This window comes from Sus scrofa, chromosome 8 (genome assembly GCF_000003025.6).
Source record: "Sus scrofa isolate TJ Tabasco breed Duroc chromosome 8, Sscrofa11.1, whole genome shotgun sequence".
NCBI classification, from domain to species: Eukaryota; Metazoa; Chordata; class Mammalia; order Artiodactyla; family Suidae; genus Sus; species Sus scrofa.
In genome coordinates, this window is record NC_010450.4 from 69731157 (window position 1) to 69748216 (window position 17060).

Sequence of the window (17060 nt, forward strand, 5' to 3'; positions counted from 1 at the left end):
AATTCAGTTAGGAATCATTTATGTCCTGCCCTAGACCCAAGAACTTGATGATGGGCAAAGCAAAAAATATTAGAGAAATGTCAGAATCTCAGCTTTTAATACTAGCTCTTAGGTGGTGTGTGTTCTGACTTTGGACAGACCTGAATTTCTTTCTTTTTCTTTCTTTCTTTTTTTTTTTTTTTTTTTTTGTCTTTTTGCTATTTCTTTGGGCTGCTCCCACGGCATAGGGAGGTTCCCAGGCTAGGGGTCTAATCCGAGCTGTAGCCCCCGGCCTATGCCAGAGCCACAGCAACGGGGGATCCGAGCCACGTCTGCAACCTACACCACAGCTCACGGCAACGCCGGATCGTTAACCCACTGAGCAAGGGCAGGGACCGAACCGGCAACCACATGGTTCTTAGTCGGATTCGTTAACCACTGCGCCACAATGGGAACTCCCTGAATTTCTACCTGTGAGTCCAAGAGCAAATTATATAGCCCTGGATCATAACATCTAATTCAAGAAATAAGAATATTGCTTTCTACATATAGTCATATAAAGTGCCAGACCCATAGCAACACTCAGTAAACTAGGTAACATTTCCTTGGGTTGCTCCCAAGACCTATGCTCCCCTCTCTCTGCAGGGAACAGAAAATGTGACCAGCACTGGAACTGGGGCCTTAACCATTTATCTGAATCTATCATGTATTTGGAGAGTACATGTTTCCCGGATCTCCTACCATTTTAGAACTTTGTACATAACCACAGGCATTTCTAGGAAATGAGATATTTACCAAAAGTGTTTATCAATCATTACAAAGCCTACATGGTGTAATCTTGAAAAAACAAGGATGATGACATGATTCATTTTAAAATCCAGTATTCATTAATGAATACTATCAAAAATATTTCTTCATTGTCATGAATTTCTTTAATTTTTTCAAAGATCAGAGTGGCCTGGAAAAAAATATTCACCAGAAAAAGGTTAATTATTAATAGCAATTACTTGGAAAGAATATAAAAGGATTCTTTAATTTTTTCAAATCATAGAACGCCTTCTCCAAGACTCATCTGAAATAATGAAGACTGTTAGATCCATACCATTTCTTGTTTTCTTCAGCTACATTAAATGTCAGACTCTTCAGAGAAGTTTTCTAGATGCAGGTAGGGAATTCTGTTTATAATCTATACATCCCATGTGCCAGGAGATGAGGCTTAATAACTACCGACATAAACATGGAACTGCTTATCTTTCTCATGTGCATCTCTGTCAAGAAGTCATTGAGAATGGCTGTAACTTAACTTGTGGAATGGATACAGAAAGAGAATTCATGTATTAAGGCGACATAGACAGGAAGATATCATTTTCATCTTATTTCCACTCTAGGTGAGAGAATGATGTATTTCAAACTTGTATTTAAAATGGGATAAATGATTTTAGATAGAGCAATTGTGTTTCTAGTAGCAAGAACAATACTGTGAGCTACATTATTCGGTACCTACTATGTGCCAGGCGCTATGCTCAAGGTTTCACATGTTGGCTTTTGTTTAATCCTAACAACCATCCAATGTAGTAGAAGTTGTTTACATTTGATAGAGAAACAGAAACTGAGTGTGGACATTATATTACCAAGGCCATATTAAGTATCAGAGCTAGAAATTGAGTTCAGAATAACTGTCTCCAAAGCTTTCCCCTATTAATAGAGCAAATAATAAAGGTTTCTTTATGAAGTAGATAGCTGCTAAGCTCTTCAGGTGCTATTGATATAAGAAGGAAGACACTGTTTTCAGCAGAGTGTGGTTTGCGTATGTGGTGAACGGAGGTGATGAAGGTGATGAGTGAATCCAAGGTATGTGAGATGATGTCTCTGCCAAATTAAGCCTGGTAAACAGTTAATGTTTATACTTTTGTGTTTTGTTTCGTTTTTGGCTGCCCTGCAGCATATGAAATTCCCGGGCCACAGTCGAGACCTATGCCACAGCAGCAACGCCAGATCCTTTAACCCACTCTGCTGAGCGGGGGATCGAACCTATGTCCTGGCATTTGTAGAGATGCCGCTGATCCTGTTGTGCCACAGAGGGAAATTTAATGTTTTTACTTTTGTTTCTAATGCCAAACTTTGACTTTCTTAGTGTTCTTTGGGTGTGCTATTAATGTCTTTTAATTAATGTGCATTTAATTAATTCAGAGGTGTTGATACAGGTACATGCAACTTATTTTCAGGCCAATGATAGATTCAACTACATGATGTATTTGAAAAGAAATAAATTGTCCACAGAATACAGTTTAAATGTGAGAAAAGATATGGACTTATAATTTGTCCTGATTTATGATGTAAACAAAAACAGTTCTGGAAATTTATGGGTGAACAAATACAGATTTGAGACGTCAAGGGGGATTTCAATTTCGAAAGTTTCCTCTTCTGCAAATAAAATCTCATTTTTTTTTTCCAGCCATGCAGCACATTAATAGACAGAATTCTCTAGAGGACAACTTAAGAGATGCGTGAGTTTTATTATCAATATTCTTTTGTCTGAAATTTAAAATCATATTAATTATTGGGAGGAGCAGTAGGGCAGTGATATAACACTGAATCTATTTTCATCGTTCACACAAGTGTCCTGTTTCAGCACCAGCATTATGGTTGCACAGTTTCTTCAGAAACTGGCTTATGAAGAAGTACAAACCATAGTTAAAGAGTTGCTACCTCTTGCAGAGCAATGTAAGGATCTCAAGTCACATGAATCACCTTCAGAATGCTGTCACCAACTGGTAGGTGAATCATGTTCTGCCTTTTTCTTTCCTTTTTTTTTTAAAAAAAAAAAAAAACTAAATTGCAAACAGAAGATGTTACAAGAAGGGGCAATCAAATAATAAGTCAAGGGACTTGAAGGCAACCATAGGTGCATGAGTCGCACTCAACATGTAATCTCTGTAGGTTTATAAACCTGCAGTTTTTCAATTCATACCTGGGAGATCAGACTGAGAGCCAAACACTCCAGAGAATGATTGTATCCTCAAATGCCAATTTGTTAATTTAAGTAGGTTGTTCTGCCTTTGTCATGAGAATACTACTGATTCTCATATAAATGTTCCTGGGAAATTTAAGTACTGATTCTGAGGTTTCTAAGGGAATATGGAAAAGCAGAAAAAAAAAGTGAGAGTTATTATAGGCTCTTTTCCCACTTAGAAAATCTTGAAAATCATTATTGTCTGTTCTGAAGTATGTCTATCTTGTGATTAGAAAATTTTTGATAAATACTAACATATTCTTATAATCTAACATATTTTTGAGTGGGTTATTCTCATGTCAACAGTTTAAAATACAAATGAATGGTTTCATTCTTTACTTACAGTTTTTTTTCAAAATCTCCATCTTTTTAGGGCTATACCTATCTTTTTTAAAAAAACTAGAATCTGTGTAGTCATAGAAAAATCATTAGTCATATTAGAAATGTGCTTTAAATGAAGTTCTTCTGCCGGTAGCTGGCCTCACTTATTTTATAGTGATTTCTTCTCATTTCCACTTCAGTAGATGACCCTTTTCTGCTCTTATCCTCCAAATGTGGAAACATTTGTCATTTGAGGTTTATAGCATCCCACATATTTACTGCATTTCAAGGATATTTGAAAGCTGAATCATCACATTTCCATTTGAATTTTTGACACTGAATACACATTGTTTCAGAGTTCAATTTTTAAAATAAGTTCCCATGGAAACCAACTAAAAACAATCAGGAAGCAGGTAAAGCAAACAAACATCTGTTTCTTGGTGGATAATTCATATTAAAAATACCTTGATTTCTTTAAACCCTGGATATTTTGGCTTATGTTTATTTTAATCCCTCTCAACTGTATGAAAATGAGGCACATATATTGGTAGGGAGTGAATGATAATTCTATTTGGCCAATGTCCAGCATGTGGGAATTTAGACTTAACAACATTTTTAAAGGATTTTGTGGAGTTCCCTTGTGGTACAGTATGTTAAGGATCTGGCAATTGTCAATGCTGTGGCTCCAGTCGCTGCTGTGGTGCAGGTTTGATCCTTGGCCCAGGAACCTTTGCATGCCATGGGCCAAAAAATAAACTTTTGCATGCCATGGGCCAAAAAATAAATAAGTAAAGGCTTTTGATCAAAAGACCTATGTCCAGGAACTATTGGACACAGAGTATAAGACTTTGCACTCAGTTGCCTTTTCTTTATAATAATTCCTTAACTTCCCTGTGGTTAAGAATGTAGACCACACATGCTCCTACTTATTATTTCCTCCTACAGATGACTACCTTCCTAGGGCATATTTGCAATAACCAAGGAATGGCTGGAAAACATGTATTTTATGACTGTTGCAATATAAATAACACAGCGAGCCACAGGTGTTTCCTCTTACACAAAAAAGATGATGCAGCTTACAGTGATATATTCCACATTTCAAATCCTGAGCAGATCTGTGGGTTGGACAAAGAGAATCGAATGTCAGTGAAAGAGAGGTAAGTCACTTTTCCTTGCCAGGTCTTTGAAAAAGAGTATTTTCCAATTTTGAAGACAAATTATTACTATTTTTGGTCTTTTTAGGGCTGCACCTGCAGCATATGGAAGCTCTCAGGCTAGGAGCTAAATTGGAGCTACAGCTGCTGACCTACACTACAGCTCATGGCAACACTAATCCTTAACTCACGGAGTGAGGCCAGGGATCAAACCTGAATTCTCTTGGATACTAGTTGGGTTCATTACCCTGAGCCATGACGGGAACTCCTGAAGACAAATCTTTTTACACATGAAAGTCTCTGAACATAAAATTAAAGTGAACATTTGAGCTACAATACATGTTTTTTCCTCAGAATGACAATATGGTCTTTGTAAATCCAAGAGGCATGAGTGTGTCTATGCTGTGAAACGTTAAAAATGACCAGGATCTGTAAAAGACCCATCTCCTTAGAGTTTAGATTGGTCAGACCAGTAGCAAACGATGTTGAAAAGTACAGGTTAAAAAAAAAAATTAAAAGGAGTTCCCATTGTGGCTCAGTGGTTAACAAACTCGACCAGCAACCATGAGGATGGGGGTTCAATCCCTGGCCTCACTCACTGGGTTAAGGATCCAGCATTGCCGTGAGCTGAGGTGTAGATCATAGACATGGCTTGGATCCTGCATTGCAGTGGCTGTGGTGTAGGCTGGAAGCTACAGCTCCAACTGGACCCCTAGCCTGGGAACCTCCATATGCTGCAGGTACAGTCCTAAAAAGACAAAAAAAAAAAAAAGAAAAAAAGAAAGAAAAAGAAAAGTACAGGCAAGTAGGCAAAGCACAATAAACAGAGTATTGGGAACAGAGGGCAGATAATAGCTCAGGTGAGAACTGGTATTTGGAAGGTTCACCAAGGCATAGCAGGATGGGAATCTGCTAGGCATATGGGTAGAGCCTGCCCCTGGGAACCTAGGAATAAGTGACAATTGCAGACTGGAGAGAGTTGAGTTTTCTACTCAAGAACTCTGATTCTATAATTCCCACTGGAGTGGATAGCATTATAGCCAGTGGGTAGACCAGCTCATGTTTAAGTCTCCCAGTTAGCACAGAGATCTATTATTTGAGAGTGAGGTGTGAGCAAGTGGCAGGGGCTTAGAGGCAGGAAACCAAAACTGAGAGAGGGAGGCATGACGAGAGAAATCCGAGGCTTCAATTCTCAAGGGATGTAGGTCTCGCCATCTTGTCAGGACAGACTCAAGATACTGGGAATGAGGGAAAGATCTGATTGCTGGATCTAGTGTAAGAAGCACTGTGGTAATTTGATTTCAGATTTCAGACATGAAACTCAAAACCAGAAGTGAACGAGCAGACAGGGTGGCTTGCTGCTGAATGATGTAAATACTTTTAATTCACCCATATGAGGACAGAATTGCCTGAGATTACTGAGCTTTCAAGAAGGAATTAAGCGGCGCCAACCACTGAGGGAGAAAAGACTCAAGAAGAAGAGATTGGATGGGTCCAACTTGTCTGACCTTAGGGGCCGCCAAAAGGGAAACAAATATGAACTTGACTTCCTCTTTACTGTAGTGACACATGCCCTAACTTGAGAATTATAAAATCAGGTTTGGGCTGAACATTTAGAGATTCCAAAATCTGACCAATACTCAGGCAGTGACTCCAATTTCTTCTTGAACATTTACAGTTAAATCAGTATTAAGGAGTTAGTTTCCATGCTAATTTAACTTATGTGCATGCAGTGGTAAAATGGTCAGGGAAAAATAATTTTCTAACTACTTACTGCATAACTATAAGCCAAAACTTTATCTAATTCTCAACCAAGGAAACAGTAATTTATATCAAAGCTGGAGGAAAAATAAGCTATTTTGGACTTATCAAAAATAGCATAGCATCGGAATTCCCGTCGTGGCACAGTGGTTAATGAAACTAATTAGGAACCATGAGGTTGCAGGTTTGATCCCTGGCCTTGCTCAGTAGGGATCCGGTGTTGCCATGAGCTGTGGTGTAGGTCACAGAGGCAGCCCTGATCCTGAGTTGCTGTGGCTCTGGTGTAGGCCAGCGGCTACAGCTCTGATTAGACCCCTAGCCTGGGAACCTCCATAGGGGGGAAAAAAAAAAAAGGACACACAAAAAAATAGCATAGCATCATAATACCTCAGTAATTGTACCTTTGGATTATCTAAGTATTTTTCAATAACAATTTTGATCATTTTAAGATTTGGTTATGTATCATACTTTAGTACCCAACTTTCAATCATGTGTGTCCCTGTGTTACCTTACAATAGGGATCTTCTCTTTCTTTCTTTGGTGGAGCCCGTGGCATGTGGAAGTTCCTGGGTCAGAACCTGCGTCAAAACAATGAAATGCCGGATCCTTAATCTCTAGGCCACTAGGGAACTCCAGGACATTCTGCTTTTTAAATGGCTCTGATGGTTAGAAGGCTTTTCCTTATACCAAGTTAAACTTTGCCTTTGGATATTTGAAATTAGATTGGATCATACTGAATATCCTCTAAGGGAACAAAGTTATTGCAGCATGAAAAGTGAACTCTTAGTTTAGCATGGTACCCAATAGAGAACAGAGGTATTGACAGGTGGGGATACTCACGACTATACTAACGAGGACGGCAAGAACAGGGGTATTGAATGGCCCCAGTTAATTTCACATTGACCAAAAATTTTGCCTCATCTTGGGTGGCAGATGTATTTTGATAATATCGCCTACTTTTCTTTTGCTACAAGTTGGGCTTGAGAAACTCTGCTGAAACAAATCTACTGACTGAACTTCGAAGCATAAGGGTTGGGTTTTCTTGGTTTGTTTTTGCATAGCATTGCCCTGCTTTTCTAAGCCTTGTCCAGTTGCTAATGAATAAGGTTCAGTTCTAGTATTTGATCTATTTTTTTCCCTCTCCAAGGCTTGCAGATAAGTTAAATGACACTGTGGTGACCAATTACCTCTAATTTTCAGTGACTTAACAAAAGTTTTATTTTTCACACATGCTATCTGTCCAACGTAGTTTGTTGGGAAGCCTGCTTATCATAGTCATTTAGGGACTTAGGCTGACAAAGAAGCCATCTCAACACCTGCCTTCTTGTTTCCTGTGGCAAGAGGAGGGGATGGTGGTAAATCATGAAGTCTCTTAAGCTTCTGTTTGGCATAAGACATTGTTTTTCCTTACATATGGTTAACCACAGCAAGTCGCATTATGATGCCTCACTCCAGAGGGAACGTACAATGTACAATACTACTGTTTGTTTTTTTTTTTCTGGAAGGAGGGGAGCTGGAAATATTTGATAAGCAATTCTGAAATGGCCACCATCTCAATTATCCACCACCGAGAAAAGATTTTTGACTCTTAACCAAAAGGAAATGTTAGCACAGGATTGCTACACACATCAGTTGTTAGAAGAAGACTCTACTAATATTTGATGAGTGCTTCAGGTCTCCTGTAACATCGCTCATCTTTATCATGGCATCATTATTCTGTATCTGGTTCTAACCTTCAGGGAACACCAAGAAATACTCTTTTCATGAGGTTATATGCAGATATAGTCCCCTGACTCCAGAAATTCCAGCTACCTACTTCGCTGTGATTTCGTTTTCTAGATTCTGTAGAACTGGGGGATCCTATTCAAATATTTCAAGCATTTCTTTGGCCATTTGTCATGAGCTGCAATTGCTATTTCAATCATTAAAGGGAAGGCAATTGTAGTAAACTTGTCATTTGACTAGAGGTCAAGGCTGCGGCAATTGCAGCCTTAGCCTGCATCCCAAGAGGAATGGAAGTTAAGGAAGTTGCAGGAATAAAGATTTATACATTATCCAAGGAACTGGGGGTGGGAGGAACTTATCAAAAGCTGCCTGATCTCTGTTCTTTATTACTTTCCCCATTATCCCTCTCTCTGTATCTTTTTTGGGGGCTGCACTCATAGCATATGGACATTCCCAGGCTAGGGGTGGAATCAGAGTTACAGCTGCCAGCCTATGCCGCAGCTGCAGCAATGCCAGATCTGAGCTGAGTCTGCGACCTACGTCACAGCTCATGGCAACGCTGGACCCTTAACCCGCTGAGTAAGGCCAGGGATTGAAGCTGCATCTCATGGATACTGGTCAGATTCATTTCTGCTGCACCACAGTGGGAATTCCCTCCCCACTATCTCTTTAGCATTGAGATAATGTACTTATGGATGATCTTGAGAAACTGCTCTTCATCCACCAATAGCTTCTAAATTTAGTTCCCCTCTACCAGTTTTCCTCCATTTGTAATCAGTTTGGACTATAGAACATTCTACCTTCTACTTATGTAAAAATGAAAAGTTTTGATTACTGCTTTTATTTTCCCACCAGACCAGAAGGTACAGTTGGTCACTTTGCGAGCCCTCAGAATGTCTGTCTAACCTCACAGTGATCCTGGGCTTAGTGAATATGTGATTCATTTAAGTTCAGTGCCATTCCATCTCTGTCACCATGAAACTCTAGAAGTTTCAGATCAATAAAAATAAAGTGAATCCCAAGTTTTTAAGAAACAGTGTCAGCACTTGTTCTTGACCTCCAAATTATATAGCTTTGTATTTTTCAAATTACAGGTACATTTATGAAATTTCTAGAAAGCATCCATTCTTGTATGGACCCACTATTTTGACCATGTCTGCTTGCTACAAAACAGCTGTTCAGTCATGCTGCCAAGAAGAAAATAAGACTGAATGCTTCCAGATAAAGGTAAAATATTCATATGTTCCCTAACTATTATTTAGGGATGTGTTATGCCAAGTGGGACTGTGGACCAGCAGCATATGCATCACCTGGCAGCTTGTTAGAAATGCAGAATCTGAAACTCTTTTCTAGACCTGCTAAATAAGACTTCATTTTAACAAGATATTCAGGTAATTCATGTAGTCTTTGAAATTTGAGACGCATGATCTAACATAGATAGCCTTTCATAATAAATATTTAACACTTCAGTTATTATTTCTGCATAACAAAGCACCCCAAAATTTACTGGTTCAAAACAATAACAAGCAATTTATTATTTCTCATGGTTTCAGTGGGTCAAAACACCAGGAAGGGGGAGTTTGCACTGTGGTGTAGGGTTAAAACTCTGACTGCAGTGGTTCTGGTTGCTGCAGAGGCATGGGTTCTATTCCCCGCCCAGGGCAGTGGGTTAAAGGACCCAGTGTTGCTGTAGCCACAACTGCGGCTTGGATTCAATCCCTGGCCCAGGGACTTCCATATAAAAAAGCAAAAAAGAGAGAAAGAAATTCAGGAAGGGCTCATCTGGGCTGTTCTGGCTTCTGATGTTTCATGTTATCACTGTCAGGCAATGGCTGGATCTGGGACTCTGAGGAGCTGAAGCACCTAGAGTCTGTTCAGCATCTCTTCCTTCTGCCACCTCAGGGTATCTCCCTGTGGTCTCTCTGCCTTGGCTGGTTTGGGCTTCCTCATAGCACCGCAGCCTCAGGGCAGCTGGACTGCTGACATATGGCCAAAGTCTCAAGAATGAGTATTCTAGTGGATAAAGCAGGAGTTGTAGGGCCTTTTATGGCCAAGCCTCAAATTTACCTCTACTATATTTTTTAGTGGTTGAGATACCTTAAAACCTCACTGGTTTGAGTGGGGAAAGTAAATATATGGTAACAAAAGCTCACTGTAGAAGAACATGGGATAAAAGATATGACTGTAGCCGTCTTTGGAAAATAGTTTGCCATGCTTAATTTTAACCAAGCGGCCTTTTCTCCTTCATTGGATAGAAGTAAATTAGTGATTAGTTCCATGATAAATGTCATTTTATGCATGCTCATTAAAGTTTCTAAATATCTACCTAAAATAACCATCTTTAGAGGGGGCACCAGGTGCATTTTCGGAAGGTCATGCTGAAATGAATAGTGGTTTGTAATCGTTTTGATGAATTCCTCAACGCTAAGTGCTGTGCCATTTTTTTCCTTGCTGTTTTCTTTGATGTCCTCATTGAGAATTTCTCTCAACTCCTCTCAACTCCTATTTCTCTCTTCCTCTAATTCCCTTTCTCCTATTGAGTGCCTCATTGTCTACCTTGTGTAAGACATTAAGCAATGTATCTAAAGAGTCTCTGACCTAAGCTAAGTACTCAATATCACAGCTTTTGTCTCTAAAGCTGCTTACATATATACCTTACCCCCCTCTCCATTCTTTCTGGTGAACTCTAATTCCTTCAGAAGCCAATCCTGAATTCCTAGGCAGGACAGTCATTTTTTTCTCCTTTGGTCTTCGTTTTAAAAACAAAAAATAAATGACTGGGCAGGCTTATGTCTCATTACCTGGCGCTTCTGAAGAATTACTTTTTTTTTTATTAAAAGGAGGTTAATTTTTTTTAGGTCATTTGTTAACAAAGTTTTCTTAATCTTTTTTTTTTTTTTTTTTTGTCTTTTTAGGGCCACACCCGAGGCATATGGAGGTTCCCAGGCTAGGGGTCTAATCGGAGCTGTAGCCACCGGCCTACACCACAGCTCACGGCAACGCTGGATCCTTAACCCACTAAGCGAGGCCAGGGATCAAACCTGCATCGTCATGGTTCCTAGTCAGATTCGTTAACCACTGAGCAAAGATGGGAACTCCAAAAGTTTTCTTAATCTTAATTAACCCTTTTCAGAGGAAATTTTGCCCTCCTGTATAACAAGCCTCTAGAAGGTTAAGCAGAAGCAGAAGCTTTTAAGTTAGCCAAGAGCTCTTTTCTCCTCTCCTCACTTTGTGATGTTTACAGTCTTGCTGCTGCCAGGATGTCTGTGCCTAGAAATTCATATATCTTACTCAGAGAAAATTGCACAGCCAATTGTATAAAAATTCTGTCTATGAGGAGTTCCCATTGTGGCTCAGCAGAAACAAGTCTGAGTGGGAATCATGAGGTTGCGGGTTCGATCCCTGGCCTCGCTCAGTGGGTTAAGGATCCAGCATTGCTGTGAGCTGTGGGGTAGGTTGCAGATGTGGCTCGGATCTGGCATTGTTGTGGTTGTGTGATTGCACCCCTAGCCTGGGAACCTCCATATGCCGCAGTGTGGTCCTAGAGGGCCAAAAAAAAAAAAAAAAAAATTGTTCCTATGATCAGAGAATGTAGTTTGAGTTGTCTTCAAGACTCTCTTATGAAGAAGTGGATAAGCTTGTTTGTATTTGATTTCAAATGTGTACAATATAACCAAATAAGGACAAAATAATAATTATATTCATAATTAATTATAAAATATAAATCATTATTGTTGTGTCAGTTTTGCAGTTTGTGTTTTGCCTCTGTATACATTTCCAATTTATTCTTAAAAATAACACATCATAAGGTGCTATTACCCAAAGTAAAAATAATATATGGTCAATATAATGTTTTAAGTGAAATAATAGAGCTTTTCTGAAACTTTAAAATATTACTTATATGGGAATTACCCCTGTGGCTTAGCTGTAATGAACCTGACTAGTATCCATGAGGATGTGGGTTTGATCCCTGGCCTCGCTCAGTGGATTAAGGATCCAGTGTTGCCATGAGCTGTGGTGTAGGTAGCAAATGTGGCTTGGATCCCGCATTGCTGAGTAGGCCAGCAGCTGCAGTTCTGACTCGACCCCTAGCCTGGGAACCTCCATATGCTGCAGGTTTGGCCCTAAAAAGCAAAAAGCAAAACATAATAAAAAGTTACATATATTCCCATCACACAGAGATACCATTTTGGTATATTTCCCTTTTTTTTCTTTTTTTTTATTGACAGATTTTATTTTGTATGTTGTGCTCACAATGGATATATAATTTTGACTAGAGACTTAAATATATGTCCTTTTTATTGGATATATACACCTTTTCAAGAATAATGTGCCATTATTTACTTAATCATCACTATGCTTTTGAGACGTATTGCCTCCAAAATTTTACTGTTGCAACAAACATACATGTTCTTTTTTGCATAATTATGTTTTTATCTATTCAGAAACATTAATTTGGAATGGAATTTCAGATGTCAAAATTCTAGCGTAAAGAATATGAACATTTTTGAGGGGGAGGACTAAATGCACATTGTAAAACTAAAGCACATATTTTAGACAAGCACTTGGAGACATGTTCAAGACGACAGGGCTACTAATCTGAATAAAACCAAAACATAACAGTAAGATATTATTGAAATTCATCTAGTGGATCTCTGGACTTTTATTTGCTCAGTTTCTTGTTCTCATTTACACTCCAAATGTTTAAGTCCTGGGACAAATGATCTCTGGGAAAATGAGATGATATTTTATTTTTAAATAATCTTTACCAAAGTATGCATTTGCATTTGGCCTTAGATAAGACAATAAAATCTTTCCAATTGTGAGGAGATACATGGTTTTTATTTTTCTCTCTTCTTTACTAACAATGAGATGGACTTTTTCTGTTGTTACCATAGTTCTTTGATGAGTCGTTTTTCTAATTACAGCTGCAACCCATCAAAAAGTATGTTAGAGAAATATCTTTGAGGCATCACCATTTATGTGAAATTGGAATTAAATTCAACCACAAAGTAGCAAAAGCAGTGTAAGTTGCCTATTTAGATTTGGGGACTTTGTTGCTTTGGATCGCCATTTTGGATTAAACTCCTTGGAAAAAAATCATTTATCTTTCATTTACTAACATCTCTCAGAGAAAGGCAAGTCACCCCCTTTCTCCCCACAGTGCTACTTGCCTGTTCAAGAGGGCCCGAAGGCTGTGCATGAACTTACACAATCCTCATCTCCACCAGTATCTCCTGCCTCAATTTCTTCCGTCAGCTCAAATCCTTTGAGGTTCTTTGTCAGTGCACAAAAGATTCTTCACGTTCAGAGGCATACAAAAATTGTTCTACACGGGAAAGCTTGGAGGACAAAATGTATTTTTCTGTTGGAAGATAGGAAAGGTTTTGGCTGTAATGTCACGAAGAACAGAACAAGTGATTGGTGTTTGGGGGTGAGCATGGAAGAGTGTGGGGTGGGAGGAGAATCGATGTTCCTCCGGGTGCCTCTTTCTTGGTCCAGACCATGTGTCTGTCCAGGTTTACCCCTGAAGACATGCATCTTCCTTACATCACCTTCTTCCCCAACTTAGGACAGTATTGGGCTGCTTGGAAGCTCTGTCCTCCTTATAAGGCAAGCTCATTTTTCATATTTCTAGAAAAATGTCAGGAATGTTGCTTGGTTGTCAACAAAGAGGGTAAAAGAGAACCCAACCTTCTGTAATTATTGTCCTTATGGTAAAGAATTTTATTTGGGAAGTCAAGTCAGATAAATTCCCAAGTAACCCATCTAAACGACTCAACTTTTTAAATCTGTACTTTAAATGATAAAAGTGACAGTATTTACATGATTATGAATTGAATAATTTTCATTTTGTGAGTTAGATCTTCATATGGTTCTGGGTTCTAACATGAAGAAATAGAAAACATTTTTATAATATACACCTCTCTTCATCATACATTTGCAAATATGTTTTTATTCTTTTGGTTACTCAATGAACTAGAACTAATTTTGGAAAAGATTAAGTTAAAAAACCTGTTTAAAATGTATTTTTTTTTAATTTTCAGGGAATTAGTTCTGTTGGCTAAAAAACTGCCTAAAGCTAACTTTTCTGAAATTGCCAAACTGGCCATGGATATTCAAAGTCTGCATCAGATCTGTTGTGAAGGAAATTCGGTAGCATGTGTGCTTGGCAGGGTAAGATCCGCTTTCTTCTTAAAACTCATTTCAGCCTTTAAAATACTTGCGATATTCTTAAATAAAGGTGACAGTGGTATATAATGAAACTAAAAAAGTAATTATCATTTCTCAGTGTTTCCAACAGAAGGATATTTCCCCTCCTCTCTCTTTCAGCTCATGCAACATTTTTTTCCTCTTCCTTCCTTCCTTCCCTCCTTCCTTCCTTCCTTCCTTCCTATTTCCATCCCTCTTCATTCTATCTTACTTTACTTTATTCTTTCATTCTTAAATTTTTAGTGCTGACTCTACTTTCCTTCCAAACTGGGGTTGTGTTTCATTCATCTTTGAGTCACGAGCAAGTCTTGGAATTGCAAACTATACCCGCAGGCCATATCTGCCTGGAGGAAAGAAGAAGCTGCCAAAACAAATATGTGGCATCAGGGGCCAGGGCAGTGGAGCATGGACAGCCTAGAACCCTTGTGCCCTAAGTCCAAAAGTAAAGTTTCAAAATCCCAGAGAAGGAAAAAAATTGTCACTGTTAAAAACCTGGAAGGGCGTTAGTAAGTCACAAGTTGCAAGTTATGCTTCTATTCACTCTGCAAATTTTCATCATGATAAATAAATAAGACAGAAACAAAGAAAGGCTAAAATCATGATTTTAGTGAGATATCCAGGACCCTTATGGGCAGGAATGCCCCCAAATTTAACTTTCAACAATTTTAACCCCATTCCATAACAGATTAAGGGATGTGGGTTACAATTGCAGTTAAAATAAAAAAAATCTTTGAATAGAACACTCAGTAGAATCCCTAGGACTCTGAGTCCTTAACTGCTTACTTTGCTGGAGTACAGAATTGGGGTTAGACTGTAGCTTTTCCTTGGCAGCTGTTGCAGTTGGCCATTGGGTACCAGGGTCAATACCACATTCAGCTCCACCACTTGTCAATTCCATCCTGAAAACAATTTAAAGCTGCTCCTTGGATTACTTTCTGTGTGGCCAGAATCTCGGTTGGTACTAGAAGGAATACTGTCCTACTCACATAGCAGTCATTCTGGCTCTTCAGGACAGGCTCTCAGAATTCTATTTGCATGATGATTAGGTGAATTTTGGGGAAAATTACAGCAAATTTGAGGGCTTACACATTGTAATTAAAACAAAACAAAATCTTTAAGCCCCTTAATATATGAACAATACTTATTGCAAACTGCTAACTGTAGAACAGCTCCCATTATAGTCTGCACCATGACCAACTGTGCTGGAACAATCTCCAGTTATGTAATTTCATTGGCTAGTATTCATAAGCAGTATAAAATAACTGTAGATTTTTCTGGAACTCCGGTCTTATTCCAGACTATAAAGGTAACAGGTTTAGAGTTATTGGCTTGACAAAGCCATTGTTTATATGTTGAGATTTGTTTCCTTCTATTTTAGAGACTGTTTTGTGATATTTTAATTAGGGTGGATTCTAAATATTACTAAGGATTCTTTTGTCTTCTTGAGATGATCATTTGATCTGTATTGTTTGACTTATCCACTGGTGAATTGTATTAGATTTCGTCCCTTTTTTTTTTTTGGTCTTTTTGCCATTTCTTGGGCCACTCCCGCAGCATATGGAGGTTCCCAGGCTAGGGGTTGAATTGGAACTGTAGCCACCGGCCTACGCCAGAGCCACAGCAACGCCAGATCTGAGCCACATCTGCGAACTACACCACAGCTTACGGCAACGCCAGATCCCCAACCCACTGAGCAAGGCCAGAGATCGAACCTGCAACCTTACGGTTCCTAGTCAGACTCGTTAACCACTGAGCCACGATGGGAACTCCTGTATTAGATTTCTTTATTTCTTCCTACATGTACATTGCTCAAGCCAGTCTCATTTTACTCTATTTTTGACCTCTTCTCTTTTTTTCTCTCTCTCTTTCCCTCTGTCTCTCTCTGTGTGTATGTATGTCAAATTTTCCCTTTTATGTTTAGATGTGAAATGGAACTAGAACTTTGTGGCACATACTTGATTAGATTTTTGTATCCCATTACGCTCACTTCTAAAAAATGAGTTAGAATTGTTTTCCTTCCAAAGTCTCTGAAATAACTAGTATTGAGACTTACCTGTCCTCCGACAGTTTGCCTGTGAACCTGATGCAGGGATGAAGATATATCTCGTGTGACAGTGTCTCTATTTCTTTGGTACAGATTTATTTAAGCATTTTCCAGTCAATCTTCACTATACATGAATTCTGTGCTTGTGAATTCAGCTATATGCCAAAATTCATTTGTAACCTCCAAACCAATCCTCACAGCACTTTGGGACCATTCCCAGATGGGTGCACGCTCAGAGCAGTGGAAATTAGAGTTGCCTGATATGGTAGTTCCAGCTGTCATGGACCAAGGCAATGCTCTCTGCCTCTGGCTTTAGCTCTCATACTGTAAGCAGGTGCTCTCTCGTGGGGCCTATTTAACACCACGTTCTCTGTATTTCTGTGCTTTTTGTTGGTTATTTAGTTGTTTTAAGTCTCAGATCACTGAGATCTCCACTCTGACCTTTATCCAGTCTGGATTGCCAATGTCTCTTTTATCTTCTAGAGGATAAGATGTGCATTTCTCTAACAATTTATTTTATAAAGAATCATTATTATTGTTTAATGATTTGACTTTCCAACTAGTGTATGAGTTCCTTAAGTAAGAGACTACTTGTGTGTATGTACATGAAAGTAAATATGTAAGTATAGCAGTAATATAATCGTCCTATATATAGGAAATGGCAGAGGCAAAATGTTTTCTAAACTGGGATCCTAAAACAGTAACAAAGATAGCAAGTGATAAAACTCTTCATCTGTATTTTGTTGGGCTACACATGAAAATGATAATACATTCTCTCTCCTTTTAAGTTCTTTAAGAAATGTTACAAGAGTTTGTGACACTTGAGTAAGGTCAAATAGAGAAACTTTCC

General features: G+C 38.8%; 1 protein-coding gene across 9 annotated transcripts in view; it reads left to right on the top strand.

The window, feature by feature from the left end:
• The window catches only part of LOC102166306 (alpha-fetoprotein-like), a 41622-nt gene continuing 25572 nt past the window's right edge, over positions 1011 to 17060 (top strand). For 2 of the 9 annotated variants that reach the window (XM_005666743.2, XM_021101424.1), the window contains exons 1-7: positions 1011 to 1144; positions 2435 to 2486; positions 2612 to 2753; positions 4259 to 4470; positions 9048 to 9180; positions 12882 to 12979; positions 14001 to 14130. In XM_005666743.2, the coding sequence (XP_005666800.1) occupies positions 1060 to 1144; positions 2435 to 2486; positions 2612 to 2753; positions 4259 to 4470; positions 9048 to 9180; positions 12882 to 12979; positions 14001 to 14130 (852 nt within the window). In that variant the 5' untranslated portion in view covers positions 1011 to 1059. Of the gene's footprint in view, positions 1831 to 2434; positions 2487 to 2598; positions 2754 to 4258; positions 4471 to 9047; positions 9181 to 12881; positions 12980 to 14000; positions 14131 to 17060 lie in introns of all 9 variants that reach the window. The other 7 variants (XM_005666745.3, XM_005666746.3, XM_021101426.1 and 4 more) reach the window with 7 other exon arrangements.